Source organism: Halyomorpha halys, unplaced genomic scaffold, assembly GCF_000696795.3.
Source record: "Halyomorpha halys isolate HHAL.00 unplaced genomic scaffold, Hhal_1.1 Scaffold24.1, whole genome shotgun sequence".
NCBI classification, from domain to species: Eukaryota; Metazoa; Arthropoda; class Insecta; order Hemiptera; family Pentatomidae; genus Halyomorpha; species Halyomorpha halys.
The window spans coordinates 986,280-1,001,899 of NW_027107648.1; the positions used below are offsets into that span (position 1 = coordinate 986,280).

At 29.5% G+C, this 15,620-nt stretch overlaps 1 protein-coding gene and 1 long non-coding RNA gene across 4 annotated transcripts in view; one reads left to right on the forward strand and one right to left on the reverse strand.

Annotated features, from left to right (window-relative positions):
- LOC106682592 (uncharacterized) overlaps positions 1–6,529 on the reverse strand; it is a 71,848-nt gene extending 65,319 nt beyond the window's left edge. Inside the window, exons 1-2 of the long non-coding RNA XR_001343451.2 lie at positions 6,378–6,529; positions 4,297–4,357 (exon numbers count right to left, since the gene is read on the reverse strand). This is a non-coding gene — a long non-coding RNA (uncharacterized lncRNA). The remainder of the gene's footprint in view (positions 1–4,296; positions 4,358–6,377) is intronic.
- Positions 5,074–15,620, forward strand: part of SCaMC (Short Calcium-binding Mitochondrial Carrier) — a 107,881-nt gene continuing 97,334 nt past the window's right edge. The window contains exons 1-3 of one of the 3 annotated variants that reach the window (XM_014423480.3): positions 5,074–5,426; positions 5,620–5,746; positions 10,741–10,828. In XM_014423480.3, the coding sequence (XP_014278966.1) occupies positions 5,205–5,426; positions 5,620–5,746; positions 10,741–10,828 (437 nt within the window). In that variant the 5' untranslated portion in view covers positions 5,074–5,204. Of the gene's footprint in view, positions 5,427–5,619; positions 5,747–10,740; positions 10,829–12,880; positions 12,941–15,620 lie in introns of those variants that run through there. The other 2 variants (XM_014423486.3, XM_024358319.2) reach the window with 2 other exon arrangements.

Consider the following 15,620-nt stretch of genomic DNA (forward strand, 5'->3'; position numbering starts at 1 on the left):
AAAAAAAAAAAATAAGTTCACTAACTACTGATTTTTCAGTACGTCCCATACAACATTTTTATGAAATGTCGCTTTTAAAAAAGCTATATCTCGAAAACTATTTAACGTAAATAACTCGTAAGTTTTTTATAATGTTTTGAAACAGCCACCATTTTTTATTCCCCCTACCTACACTTGACAGACTCATCAATATTGATTAGTAATTATACTTAGTGTTTGTTGTGAATAGTTTTAATGATATCGATAAAAAAATATTTGTTTAAATGTTTTGAAACAGCCACCATTTTTTATTTCCCCTAATTATACTTGGCTGATTCATCAATTTTAACTCATAATTAAATAGTTTTCATCAAAGTAATAAAAAATTAGGGTGAAATAAGTTATGTTTTTCTCCTCTTGGGCCTTTGGGATATGTAGGCAACTTTTAACCCACACCTCCTGGAATCCCGTAACTAATGAGAAAAGTAAGTCGAATCAGTTGCTAGCCCACCTTCTACGCCACAATCCCTGATGAAGACCTGAAACTCAGGTCGAAACGTCGGCATAAATAAATGAGTTTTGCTTGAGTATCCTCCTGGAATCCCGTAACTAATGAGAAAAGTAAGTCGAATCAGTTGCTAGCCCACCTTCTACGCCACAATCCCTGATGAAGACCTGAAACTCAGGTCGAAACGTCGGCATAAAATAAATAAATAAGGTTTTGTTTATTTATGTTGTTCTTTGCTGACCGCACCCCCCGACAAACTTCTCCAACGAATTAGTTTTAATTTGCTTTTCAAAGATTTTAGTTTTATTCTTAAGCTTCGATCCGCGTTCTATTTTTACATTCGTATAATTGTATATTCGTATAACTTGACAGTTTAGTTCATTTAAACTATAGTTTCAACTAGATAGTTAATTTTTAATTGAGTGATGCTTTGAGGCCCCGACGTCCCAAACGAACTATCTAGTTCAACTGGCTGTTTTTCGGCATAACAGACTGAATTCACAACAGAAATACGAATGAACAAATATAAGCCTCAAAAACTGAAAGAAAAAATATATATAAGGGAATAAATTGATTTCGAAACACGAGAATTTATTATTATTACTTAAGAAAATTTTTAATTGGATAAATTTTCTATATCCTTTGACCTATTAAGTTCCATAAAATTGTTTACTGTAAATCATTGTTCATTTGAAGATACTTTCATTTTTTGTCAGGGTGTTATTTTATCAGAATGTAAATGTACGTATACAAGCCTGTTTCATACACATGGTGAGCACATGACTAAGAACACCTGAATAACAGGATAATAAATCGGAATATGTGAGAGAAAAAAAAAAGGAACAATTACCAAATAAAACTCTACAGACAGCACATTCAGTTTGAAGCCTGTATAAATTAAAAGACAAACAATGTCACCTAATATCCAAATAAGGTCATACTTTTTATATCTCTAAATTAAAATTCAATTAACAACTATTCTGATTCAATCTACTTCGCTATTATTCGTCAATATTTCAATATTATTAAGTATGGAATCGAAAATGATTTCTTACATTTTCATAGCTTAGGTTGGCAGTACTACCTACAAATGCTTGGTAAATAAATGAAATTACAAACGTTGGTACAGGTCCTGGGTGAGTGACGACAGAAGGCGGGGTCTGTTCTGTGAAACAACTGCCTTTTTTTTATCTTGGCTCTTGTACTAATATTAGAGGATATTTATTGATTGAACAAAATTTGATACCGTTGAAAATTTTATATCAATTGTATAACCTTCAATATTGGTGATTTTTCGAGATTATACAAGAGCTGATGGTCGAGGGAAAAGAATGTACTTTCAATCCAACCATCTTCTCTCTGCGTGTCCGTTATACAGACATTTCACCGTAACAGATTTATACCGTTTTGAAAACCTCCGTTAACGAAATGATAAATAAAAGATACAAACCTATCTGAGCGTCTAGAATGAAACAGTAATAACTACCTGTAGCGTGGAATTCCAAAGAGGTGATGAGTAAAGGAAATTAATGGGTGAAAGTAGAGGCAGGGAATAAGAATTTTAGTTTAACCGGAGATCTAGTAGCTATACGAAAATAAGGCTGGTGTTTGTCATCGTTCATCGAAAAGCTGAGTTTACAAAAAAAAATCTAAATATTTACTGTTTCCGGATAAAGAACGCGGTGTTATCTCTTATGTAAGAGTTGATAAGATGGTGATATTAAGAGCTAATAGTGATTTAAATTAAAACCACGTGTGTATTTTTATACAACATTTTTATTTTCGTAAATAGTGAAATATTTTTTTATTTATAAAAAAATAAATCTATATTAAATTTATCTTCTTCATTTATTTATTGGTTAACGTTTCGAACATTTGACCATCAGAAAAATTATATTTGAACAACCATTTATATTCACTTCCAAATCTCCAAGTATACCTTTAACAACTATGTATATTACACATTGTATATTTATAAAAATAATTATTTGAAATGAAAAAGGTCACAAAGTATAAGGAGTGCCAAATATTGAACCCGCAGACATAAATGAATTAAATAATAATAATAATTTATTTATTTGTTTATGGGGCAACCCCCGTAAAATATAGTTAGCCTATAAAATACATAAAATAATTAATCAACTGTAGTAATTTTATAAAAATGGCGAGTCAAAGATCGTCTATATAAACTACGTTCGTCAGAATAAAACAAAAACGTCACTTCATGTTTAATAATATAAAAAACAAAACAAAAACTATACCTTCTATTGGGACGGTAGGTATTCAGCTCTAAGCAATAGGTTTTGTGTTACATATATAAAAAGAAGTTTAGGATCTAATCCTGAGGGTACAAACAGAAATTCATACAACTGTTTTTGGTTAATATTGCTTATTTTTGGCATGTATCGGATTCGATTCTCATGATACGCGGGGAAGTTTGTCAAAAAATGGATACAATCCTCCAGTGCCGTTCCATTACAAGCTAGACAAAGCTTCTATAAATTAAATAATGAAAAGTGAAATCTTATTTTAAAGAATCATAATTATTTTGTTTTTTTATTAGGATATTTTATTTTATAAAATAAAATTATATTCAAGCCTATTTAAATTTAAGGTCTTTCCTTAAATATTCAACGTATGGCTTTTAGTCTTTAAATATAAATTTGTCTTAAATATACAAAAAAATTATTTAATAATTGGAGAAGTTTGTCGGGGGTGCGGTCAGCAAAGAACAACATAAATAAACAAAACCATATTTATTTATTTTATGCCGACGTTTCGACCTGAGTTTCAGGTCTTCATCAGGGGTTATGGCGTATCAAATAAATAAAAAAGTATTTATTTCTGCCGACGTTTGACAAAAAAAAAAACGAGATAACAACCTTAATTAAGAGACAAAAATATAAAGAAAATAATAATAAACAAGCTTGGAAAAATACATAACAATAAATTAAGTAGATAACAGTAAATTGGCTGTGGTGTATAATTATTATCAGTTACTTCTAACAGTTGAGTCAGTCCTGTGGGTTCGGGAGTCCACCCAGCCTCATAAAGTGGGTACCCTGGGTAAAAATTTGGCGGTCGATCGTACTTTACCTCTGACTCTTCATTAGCAGTAGCGGTACAGATTTAATTTTCCAAGCTTGTTTATTATATTTTTGTCTCTGAACTAAGGTTGCTAATGCTGTTGTTAAGGTTGTTGTTTTATTTTTCAGCCCTAATGAAGGCCTGAAATTCAGGTCGAAACGTCGGCATAAATAAATGAGTTTTGCTTGAGTATTTTCTTCTCATAAAATATTTTTAAATTGAATCAGAAAGTGGCAATTTTTTTAACTTAATACATAAACAAAAAAGTTTCAACAGGTATAAAGATTTTATCGAGACTAGATTAAAATTGGTAGTATTAAATCCAAAGATTAAATTAGGTAGATCCCGACATTAAAAAAAAATGATTATTATTGATAGAGTGGCTTATCTACCCCATTTAGGGACCGGGGTGGATTTATTTTTTAGGCCCTCCCCCTCTTTCTCAAATTTCCGATAATTTTTAACTTATGAATAAAGTTTCTTGTATGATTAAAAGAAATGTCATTTTTTTTTTCAATAAAGTTGTTCAAATAATAATAATAAACTAGCTCCTGTGGTAGATCCATAGTAATTGGTGCCTGTGGTGAACCACTTCCTCCACCTTCCCTAGGTAAGCCACTGTATTTATGAGTGTTGTATGTATGTATGTTGAGATAGATGTTTATATGGATATGAATTACTTTTATCTAAAAAAAAAAAAAATTGGATAATTTCACACTTACGTTCAGAGTACCTTCCTCATCAGCAAATATTTTGTTGTGTAATTTTTCTTCTAGTGGATCTCTAAACAATCAGAAAATAATTTGAACCGTGAAAATTCACTTATTAACTTATTTAAAAATCAAGGGACGATTTAACTTTTATTATTAAAAAATAACTATTGCATTTTCATTTGACCAAAAAATTAACTCTTAAATTTAATACCTGATTAAAACTAATGGTGGATAATTAGATATAACTTGGATTATTCAAACCCAGTCCGGAAAGTTTCAAAGAATTGAATTAAAATGATGCTTGAATGTTATATAAGTGAATTAATGAACCATTGATTTAAATAAAAAAATTATGATAATTACCAAGCAGCTCCATACTTCAACTCAAGCCATTGGCTAATTTCTAATCAGGATTGCAACCAAACAGTTTAATTTTTGAAATAATATGCCATTAAAACCACCTTATACAAGATTAAATTTAATCTTTTGAGTACTTACGAGTTAATAAATAATTTATAGGCCTACAAATTAGAAAATGTTAATCATTATTTGATAATCCAATGGTTGTTTAATTGATTGTTTTTATTTAAGAAATTTTTAGATGCAGCAAGAAAAATATAAAAAAATTATAAGGAAAATAATTGAAATAAAATCAATAATTCTTATTTAATTCCGTTAATTATGTAGATAGATATTTGTTTTGAGATTTAGTTGGAAAGTGGGGTTAGGCTGAAACAATGGCGCTTCCTAGCGGTAGACCACTCAACCAGCCAAACTCCAGATAGCGCTGATAGCAAACAGTGTCCCCATTGACCCAGGTCCCCGGCCTCTGCTAGCCAGAACAGTCTGTGTTCCAGTTATGTTTAGCCACAGTTCTTTGTTTCTATTTTAGATCCTCTCCCGTACAGTGATTTCCAATGGTTGCCGACATGAAACTTGTGGTTAAGCCACATATCGCCATCTCTACTGACACGACAATTGGCAAAGCCCCTCACTACTTTGATGAATTACCTCATGATGAAGAAGTAAGATTAGCAAATCTTTTTAAGGTGCTCGACGTCGACGGTAACGGTAAAATAGACATACACGATTTGTCTGAAGCTTTGAGAGAGTTTGGTCTCCACCATAGGTATGCCCAGGTAATTCTTTGTTACCTTTATAACTGTTAGTTTCCCTTGATTAGTTCAATTTTGGTTTAAACGTTATACCTCATAACAATGGGTTACATTCCATGTATTAACTGTTTAGTTAGATACTATCAGCTTTCTACTGACTACTGTCACATTCTACTTTCTAGAAAGTTATGCCTACAGCTTGTTCTTAAATTTCCAGTCATTCATTGAAAGAGCAGATGCAAACAAAAGTAGCGATATATCACTGGCAGAATTTATTCAGTATGTTAGGGAACATGAGAAAAACCTCCGACTTGGATTTTCACACTTGGACAGGAACAAAGATGGTATGTACATAAGTATATATAGTTAGTTAATACCTTGATTAACATAAAATGCATTTTATAACCTACTTTTCAGCTTTTTTATTCTGCAGAGAAAGCTAACTGTTGCTTCAGTTATTCTTGAGCTTACTATAAAATCAATATAGTTAGTTTGTTTTATTAGATTAGTTAAATAAGGTTGGGAAGTGTATATGGCTTTTGAAACTGTGTCAGTTACTTATCACATTAAGTTATCAAACTTCAAGGCTGTTCGTGTTTAAGGTTTCTTTCAAGTTTACTAGACTGACTGGATGTATATTTACAAATATACGTTCATTTATTTATTTGCTTCATATTGAATCCTAAATGAAATTTTTAAGTATAGTTTGTGCCTCACATAGTGTAGGATTTCATATATACATTTATAGCAATGTATTTTTGATTAATATAAAAATCAGTTAGTCAATTATTATTTTAGTAATAATTGATATATTAAATTTAGTTAGATTTACATATTCTGGACTTAAATGTTTATTTATCAAAATTCAATTAAAAAAAAAAACAGGTGGGAAGAAACAAAAGTAATACAATAGCTAAATAATTTTTAAAAAACACAAAATAATATTAAATTTACATTATTCTCTTAAATTGTTACTTTGCTTATTTTCCTTCTTGGTGGTGATGTTTTTTCAAATTTCATTGATTTTGAAAGTTGCTAGAATAGTATCCAATTGCTTTACAAAATGGTCATATTTATTATTTGGTTTCATGTATTTATGGTTAAGAATTCCATTTGCATATTAATCTATCTGCCTCAGTTAATTTAAATTTGTATGAATATCTATAAAGACATATGGAGTTATAATTTGATTAGTATTTAAGCCTGTATAAATTTGCCTCTTTTTCAAAATATTTGCAATTTTATTGTAAAAATATCTTTTAGTAATGTCCTTTGTTTATATTTATTGTATTAAAATGTACATGCTTTATTGTAATAAATAAAATTGATTTTTTAAAAACACTTAATAGAATTTAAAAAAATTTAAATATGATTTACCATTTTATGGTTGGTTCTAATAAAAAAAGTCAATTACTTTTGTTGTTCCCAAGTTAAATTATTGCCTACCAAATATGTTTATTACATTTTTAAACTGTTTATTACTCTATTAGCTGTTATCTTTGATTTATACATTAGGTAATTATTATTGTACAAAATTATATTTATAGTTATTTAGTGATTTTGTTAATATTGATGATAAATTAAAATAAAAAATAAATATTGTTAAAATTATACAAACATTTTTTAAAAATTGATATTTTGCATTTTTTATGTAGAGATATTTAGCTTGATTATTCGTATTTTCCTGTGTTATTGCAGTATAATTTTTATTTCATTGGAATAAATTGATATTGATTGGTTATTGATTTTTGGAATTGTGACTTTCCAAATTGGAGGATTTACATTTTCAACTAAACTATATAAAAATAAACCAAAAAGTTTTTTAGATGGGCCTTTTTGTCCGATTAAATCATTATTGATTACCTTGTAAATTTGTCAAAGGACTCCTTTCCATTCCGCATTGATATAAGAACAAGGAAAGAGTAAATTATCTTACTGATTATCTTCACAACTAAAAATATTCTTTCGAAATTAGCATAGATACATTTGTTCTAAGTCTCACGTTCCTAAGAAAAGATCCATTATCTCTAAAATTTAAATATATATTTTACTGTGCATCCTCATTTATTTATTTTTAGTAATTTTTAAGTTTTAACTAGAATGTACATTAATTGATTAATTTAATTTAGTTGGCTTGCCTATTGGCATTAGGTACCTAAAGGGAGTGAGTTAAATTTTGCTTTCTCCAACTCAAGTTAACATAATTGATGAAGTGTAATAATTAAAATTGTAATCCTAAACAAGTATAATTGGTCATTAAATGGTAAAAAAAAATTTATTATTGATAACTTTTTTTGAGATATTCATATAACATATTATCTACCTCAATTCTTAATTAAGTCTAAATGAATATTGGATGTCAGTATTACTCCTTAATTTATTTGGTTTTATCATTACCATTACTTTTAAGTGATATATAATTTAAATTTGATTTTGTAAATTTTAATATATTTTTTTAATTATCAATTGCTTGTTTAATGTTCTGATAGAGTTCAAACTATTGCAATTATTATAACATAACTTGTTATATAGTCTTGTTCTGGATGACTGCAAATGATATCATTTCTCAAGCTGCCCATTTTTGTCCATATAGATTTTCATTGGGGAATATCTCTACTTTTCCATATTAAAAGCCAAACCTTTTATTATTTCTTGATTCCTCTTGGACAAAATTTCCACACTTTTGCACGCTCTTACTAAAATCAACTGACTTTTGATATAATTTATGATTTATTATTTGCCCCGACCCTCAGATCTGCCAATCTTGTTTTTCTGAATCTTAAAACTTACCAAGTCCCTTCACCCTCATCCAGTTGAACTAATACCTTATAATTCTTTCTTTAATCTGGATATGCACACCTGCATGTTAAGGCTAATATTCTTGAAAAATTCTTATTAATGTTTAATTAATTAGAATTTCTAAAACTTTTTGAGGTTTAAAAACTTACCAAGATGAATATAAATTATTCTATATTTTTCTTCGTTTCGTGAAGGATAATGAATTAAACAATACAGTGTAAAATAATTTTCAACCATGTTATATGGATGACATGATTTCGATAGTGAAATTGAAAGTATGACAATTATGAGGTAAATATAATTATTGGTTGTATTTAGGCTGCATAGATGAATAAAGTATTTCTCTCCAAAAAAAAAAAACTACAAATATACATACATATATGATTATAATGGATGAGAATTGTTGTTTAAAATTAATTATTATTTGTAGGATTATTAAGGTGCATGAATATGGGACAATTGTCCTGAAACTTTGTACAACTAGAAAGAAAAATATAGAATAATTTATATTCATCTTTGGAAGTTTTTTAACTTCCAAAATTGATAGAAATAAATTTATCAAACTTCCTAAAAACAAAATCCCTAATTAGAATTGTTTAAATAAACTTAATTTTGTATGTAACTATTTACATTATACTTATTATGAAATGGCTAATAAAAGTTTTTTATTTTTTTAAAATATATTTAACAATGTGTTACTGTCAGCTAAGCCATTTCATAAAAATATTTTCATTATTTTTCGGTCTATGTGTATATCACTCTTACAGTGAACATTTATAAATGATGGAATAGATATTTGAACATAAAATTACTCATGAATTGTTATTGTTTAATTTTACATTTTTTAAATTCAATATTAGCCTATTAAAAAACCTTGCTACTATCTTTATATAAAATAAAAATCATTGGTTTATCCCTGACTTATACAATAAATTAATACTTTTTTTCATATGTATGTTGCTAAATTGTTAATAATTTTATTTTAAGGATTTTTTGAGTAGTTTTGTTGTACCATCTGTCAAAAAAATGTAATTTTTTATTTTCAGTGTATCTGACTATAACATATAGATTAATGGTAAATGTTAAATTGACAAATAATAATACTGAAAAAGTTATTTTTTAATATATACAGCATGTTTCTTACTATGAACAGTTTCCATCTATTAGGGTTCGCCTGTTTATTTACTAATATATTCGGAATTCGGACAAAGAGATGCAGAGTGGGAGTAGAAAAAGAGTGGGAACATCTTTAATGGACATTCCTGTAACAGGCATATTCTTAACATACATTTGTGGTCGTAACAATGAATGTGAATATGTGAGGGAATAATGTGGTAACATAAATGTAATAAAATATATAAATAGGAGAGTGTATATACAGTCTAGAGAGTACAATAATTAAATAAAAGTATATATATAACTTATAATAAGGATAATGATGACTGTAAAATAGTAAAATTAACATTCTACTGTTATGCTATTTTTATACCTTTTTTGAATGCACTTGGACCATCATCTTCCTTCAATCAGTTTTGATAATTCTGTTAATATTTTAATTCGTTCACCAATTCATCCCTTTAAATACTGGATGCGTTTAGTTATAAAGTTGATTGTTCGTAATCATTAATTTAGATATGCCCAATGTTTTCTTTAGAGTAAATAGTAATAATGAAATTTAGAAAATCTTGTAGGGCTGAGATATACCTAAAGGTGCAATAGAAATGCCAATCAATGGCAAATTCATGCGTAAGTTTGTGTTTGGATTATTTGGATTGACCGGTACAAATTGACCTGAATTTGCGGCCGACCGTCAGGTGTCAGTTTTATGGTCTACAAATCATAGGGGGCTTGTGCTGCATCCACATGTTTGTTTTCTGTTTGCTTTATTTTAGAGCTGCCATGTGAATATTTGTGCTCTCCGTGTTTTAATTAATTAAAGAATCTCCCCAAATTTTGTTAATTAACTTTAGCAATTTATTTTCGACTTAGCATAGCGCAAATGTATTTATGAAGACGTTATGTATCTAGGTAATTAAATTAAAAAGTTTCTTATGAAAATTCTAGGACAAAGGTTGAATTTATAGCTTATGCAGTACTATTTATATGAATTTTTATCATCTACAACTTACATTGTTGATATTTACATTTCCTTTCATTTCAACTATCTTTATTTTGTTCCTTTTTATAATGAAAACAGAGTAAGTCAAATGAAATAGCCGGAAAAATTAAAAAAAAACATAACAAGCGTATGGATACTGATGTTTGTTTCTTCCTTTGTTTACAAATCATTTGTACAAGTTTTTGATTTGTGGCAACTGGTAAACATGTAGATCCAGGGAAACAATAATTTGAGTAAATTTAAAATAATCTCAAGCTACTTATTTTATTATTATTACTAAATTAATTATTTTATTTTTATTGATTAGTACCAGCTATTCATTATTTAAATATACTATTTATTTGACCTGTTTGATTAATTAATTGTTTACTGGAGCCATCTCATTCTGTAATTAATTTGTTCTTTCCATTTTTTTTTTAGGGAAGGTGGATCTTGAGGAGTTGATAATGGCTTTTAAGGAACTTGGTGTTGATGTTGAAATGAATGAAGCCAAAAAGTTGTTACAGAGGTGAGAAGTCATAATCTCTTTTGTTAATCTATATAAATAAAAATGTAATGTCTGTTTGTTACTTACCTAAGATCTCCAAAAGTTCTTAACTGATTTATATATTTTTTTCTCGAAATTTTCGGTGTTGAGCTGGGAAGATTTTCAGCTACTGCAATTCTTGATTTTTCCAGTTGAAGAGTTATGATCATAATTAAGCATTTATTGTGTATGACTCAAAATTGTTTTGATTATATGTTGGAATTAAATAAATTCAACCAATTTTTATCAGTACCAACATTTTGGCCAGAATTTCAGGTCTTCGCCAAAACTAAATAAAACCACTCCATTTTATCTGTAGTTGGAACCTGGCTCCAGACGCACTGATGAAGACCTGAAATTCTGGCCAATACATATGTTGGAAATAATAAACTAAGTTTTATTTTATTGTATTAGTGTTCTTCAGTGACCGCAACTCCAACCATTGTCTCATATGATTAATTTAGTTCTTAATAGTAGTCACAAAGTAGTAATTAGTCTGTAAATCCTCATTAGTTTGTTACCCTGTTAGTCCCCATAAGTTTAAAGGTCAAGATTTACCTTAGTAAAAGATCCCTCTAATAACACAGGCCATTTAACAAACAAGGTATAGATCCTTGCATTCTATTTCACATAAAGATTCTCAGGATCATTTTGCCAATTTTAGTTTGTTAAATACGATAAATGTCAAATTCATTAGTGTTTTATAAAAACAATTTTTAGATAAACTTATTCTAAATAAATTTAAAAAAAAAATAGCCTGATAGAACGAATAGTTTAGGAAAATTATGTAATGAAAAATGAAGAATGTTTCTTTACATCAGACGCCAAGAAAAGGCGATAAGGCTCCTAGTTTCGTGCCAAGTTTTTTAAAAATTATTTAACAAACCACTTTACAAAATTATTATCCATTGATCCTTTTTCTTCAATAACAATGATAAGAATATATTTCTCATAATATTTAAAAAATAATGAAGTTACTAATGATTCCCACATTATTTAGCTTGAGAATCAGCATCAAATTAATTTACAAAACCTAGCTCATAAAGCTTCTAGAATCATTTCTAGTGATTAGAAAGGGATGGTCGTTAGACTGATCTTAATACTTTCAGGAAACAATCTAACTTCAGAAGAAAATAAAAAATCCATTTTTTGACCCAAAACAGTCATACTGTCCTCAATAAGTCAACTTTTTACTTGCCATCTCCAGGACTAGTAAACGCAATTGAAATTTGTCCTTAGCACTTAGCAACTTGACAGAGAAAATATAGTTTTTAAAGCCAAATAGTTCTTATTGATAGACTGGAACTAAAGTATTTACAGGACACTTATGCATATTAACCCTGTAATTTTCTTGAAGAAAAAAACAGCTGAAACCCACCATTCCTGCCCCCTATGATAGCCTTACTTATCTTACCTTTGAAACAGACATTTACAGCGAGTATGTTGGTTGATGTACAAGTCACAATGAAGTAAGAGATCATAACACCAAAATATTTGAAGACAATCTTTCCCAGCTGATCAACCTCCCTAAAACTCCTATTTAGGGACGGTTCTGTATCATTTTTGAAACATTTACTTTAAAGGGTATGCTGAGACTTACAATAGTCAAATCGAGTAATATTTCAAGAATAGCTAAAATCGAAAAAACGGTGTGAAACCTGCCATACCTGCCGTCCTTGGTAGCCTTAGTTACCTCAAGTTCTTTTCTTGTTTTCGCCTGATTTGGCTAATTAACTTTGATGCTCATTTTATTGAAGTCCTGTTGCTAGTCTATTATTAACTAGTTATAATAGGAACTTATAGCTCATCAACTTATAAGCAATAACCTATCAAATATAACAGTTTAGTTAATATTATATGCCATAATTCATAATGGAATATTTTAGAAATTAATTTATTACAGTATGTTATCTCGTTCAATATTTCTTCTTCTTTTTTTTTTTTTTTTTTTTAAGCTAAGATGAAATTAGTCTAAAATCATTGTTGTTTTACTTAAATTTCCATACAGAGAGACAGCTATTCTTAATGTGGAAATGTGCAACTGTTACATTTGCTGTTTTAGCCTGGATCAACTTAAATGAGATTATTTCAGTTGTAAGTATATTATGAATCCGCATGATGTGTATAATGTCCTCGGGCGTGGTTCATCTGTCTAGCAAACGTTGGCATTTCCATAAATCTAATTATGTCCCAAAACTATGTTAAAATTGTGTTGAGTTTAAGTGTCTGTTATCCAGCATGTAATCGTATGATGGGAATTTATTCTGGCATGATATTGGTATGTTTTTGATAATAGTCTGTGGTATTATCTGTTGTTATGTCTTTGGTAGCAGTAGGTGTCATTAGTATAGTTTTACGAAATATTGGTTTATGAACAGTGTCCATGATTTCTCCTATAGTGTCATTTGTCTCATAAGCTTGTGATGTTACTCTCTTGTTCAAGGTATATTCATTTACACAAATTATGAGGATTGTCGATTTAATTTATTTACTAAACCTGAAATATTGGTTATAACAAGATAAAAATTAATTTTATATTCATTAAATCATGGGGTTTCAGATAATATTTTTAACTATAACCAGAGTGTTCGGGATAACATTAGCAATTTTTTTATTTATAGAGTAAGCTAAAGTTGGCAATAGAACACATGTAAAGCTATAATAATATTCTGAACTGTAATAAAAAATAGTTGTATTAATTGTTAATGATAGCTATATCTAAATCACAGTACTGATTTTCGCATGATCAAGAAATTGAAAATTTCACATCTATACCCTTCTTAGCAAGTCTTATACAGGGTGTAACAGGATAAAGTCGACAAACTCCAGTTGGTGATTCCCCACCCCAAGTATAACAAAAAATAGTCTGCCTGACCCATGTCCGATTCTCAATCATAAGGGCAGAATCTCAGTTTTTGTGTTTGTTTTTTTTTCTGAATAACTTAATGTTCCTACAGTAAAATTAAATCTATCATTGGAAAGCTTATTACATTTGTTTTAAGAATACTTGTTAAACTATATCTTAAAATAATTTTTAATATGGTTATATGATCAAACTTTTAAAAAAATGTAAAATTTAAAATTTTTTTATTTTTATCTTTCAGAAATGAATTTTCTAGCCTGAGCTTTGTGAATTTTTCAACAACTTCTCCTTTTAGTTAGCTCCTTAAAATTTTCTTTCTACTTTAAACAAATTTCAAGATTGCAATTAAATTCGCCTACTGTCATTTTACTATTGTCGAAAGCACTGTATTGAATCACAGCTCACAGTCCTCTTCATTCCTTATCTACTTTTTTATTTTACATTCTATTTTATATTACATTACAAATTAAAAGGTAATCACAAAAGTGAGTATGCTGTTCGAAAGATTACTAAAAGGGAAAGTTTTCGTGTGTTATGGTGGGTAGAGGTTCAAAAAGGAACCTTTACTAGCTCAACCGCGAAGAGCATTAAAAATAAAATAAATGAATAGCCGAATTTTGTTATTTTTTTATTTTAAATAATTGAACATAATAAACTGAAAAACAAAATATTCAAATATATAAACTAGAAAAATAAAAAAAGGAACTTAACCCAACTTAAAACTATTTCAAAAATTAAATTAAGTTGAACAAAAGAGAAAAAAAATGTCTTAATATCACCGTGAGTGATTGATGAGGCCCCTGCTGTTGGTAGGTTATGTCCTCATAAGGGTAGATTCTGAAAAGAGGTACATCTGCCCGCCTTATCCTCTTGGAGGATGAGTCAACGTAGTCCACCTACAGTAACAAAAATGGTTAAGCTGGCGAAGATGGTCAACCGCTGGCTACTAAGACTAAGTAGATTGATGAAATATGTCAGCCGATGTGTGTGCACACAAAGAGGCTCAAAGATGTATTGTTTTTTTTTTTCACAATATAAAAAACAAAAGAGAACATCTGCTTTTTAACACAACAAAAACATATGTTACACAATTGATTTTTTATTTTTAAAACCATGTGTTGGCCCCAACATTCTGCCCGCCTAAAATTGGTTAAAATTTTAAATTGGCATTGAAGAGGGTTAAGGGAACCAGTTTCGTAATTGGTCGCTGATATTTTCCAGTTTTTGTTTTTATAGTAGCCACTCTCATGATGTCATCTTGCCCAGGATGTCTGGTGATGATTCTTCCGAGAGGCCAAGTCTTGAAAAATGTACCCTGTCCTTTATGATTACGAGGTCGCCAACGTTTAGGTTTGTTCTTAGTATTTGTCATTTCCTCCTTTGTTGCAGCTGATGCAAGTACTCCATTCTCCATCTTTGCCAGAAGTGTTAAGAGATTTACTTCACTAACTGCCATCACTTCAATATTTTGATGTTCATGTTCACAACTACTTCGTCTGGTGTTGCAAGAAGTGGTCTCCTAAGTAAGAAGTGTTCTGGAGTCATTGGTCTGTCAGGTGTTCTGTCAGGATCATTGGTCAAGAGGTCAAGCTCAATGTCAGTTAAACTTGATCTCTGATAGATATACTTCCTAGATGAAAGAATCGGGCCATTTGTCCTTCAAGTCTTTCAACCATGCAGGACCGTTCCACCTTGAGTGGTGTTTTATCAATTCTAATGGTAGAAGCCCTCTAGTGCTGCAGTCTGCAGGATTATCTTCTGATTTGACTTGGCCCCATTGGGAACAGTTTGCGATTTCCAGTAGTTGGACTATGTAGTGAGCTACAAATGTGTTCATACACTCAGTAGTTGTCCTCAGCCATCCTAATAATAAAGGTGAATCTGTAAAGAAATGAGCTTCCCTCAGTTTGA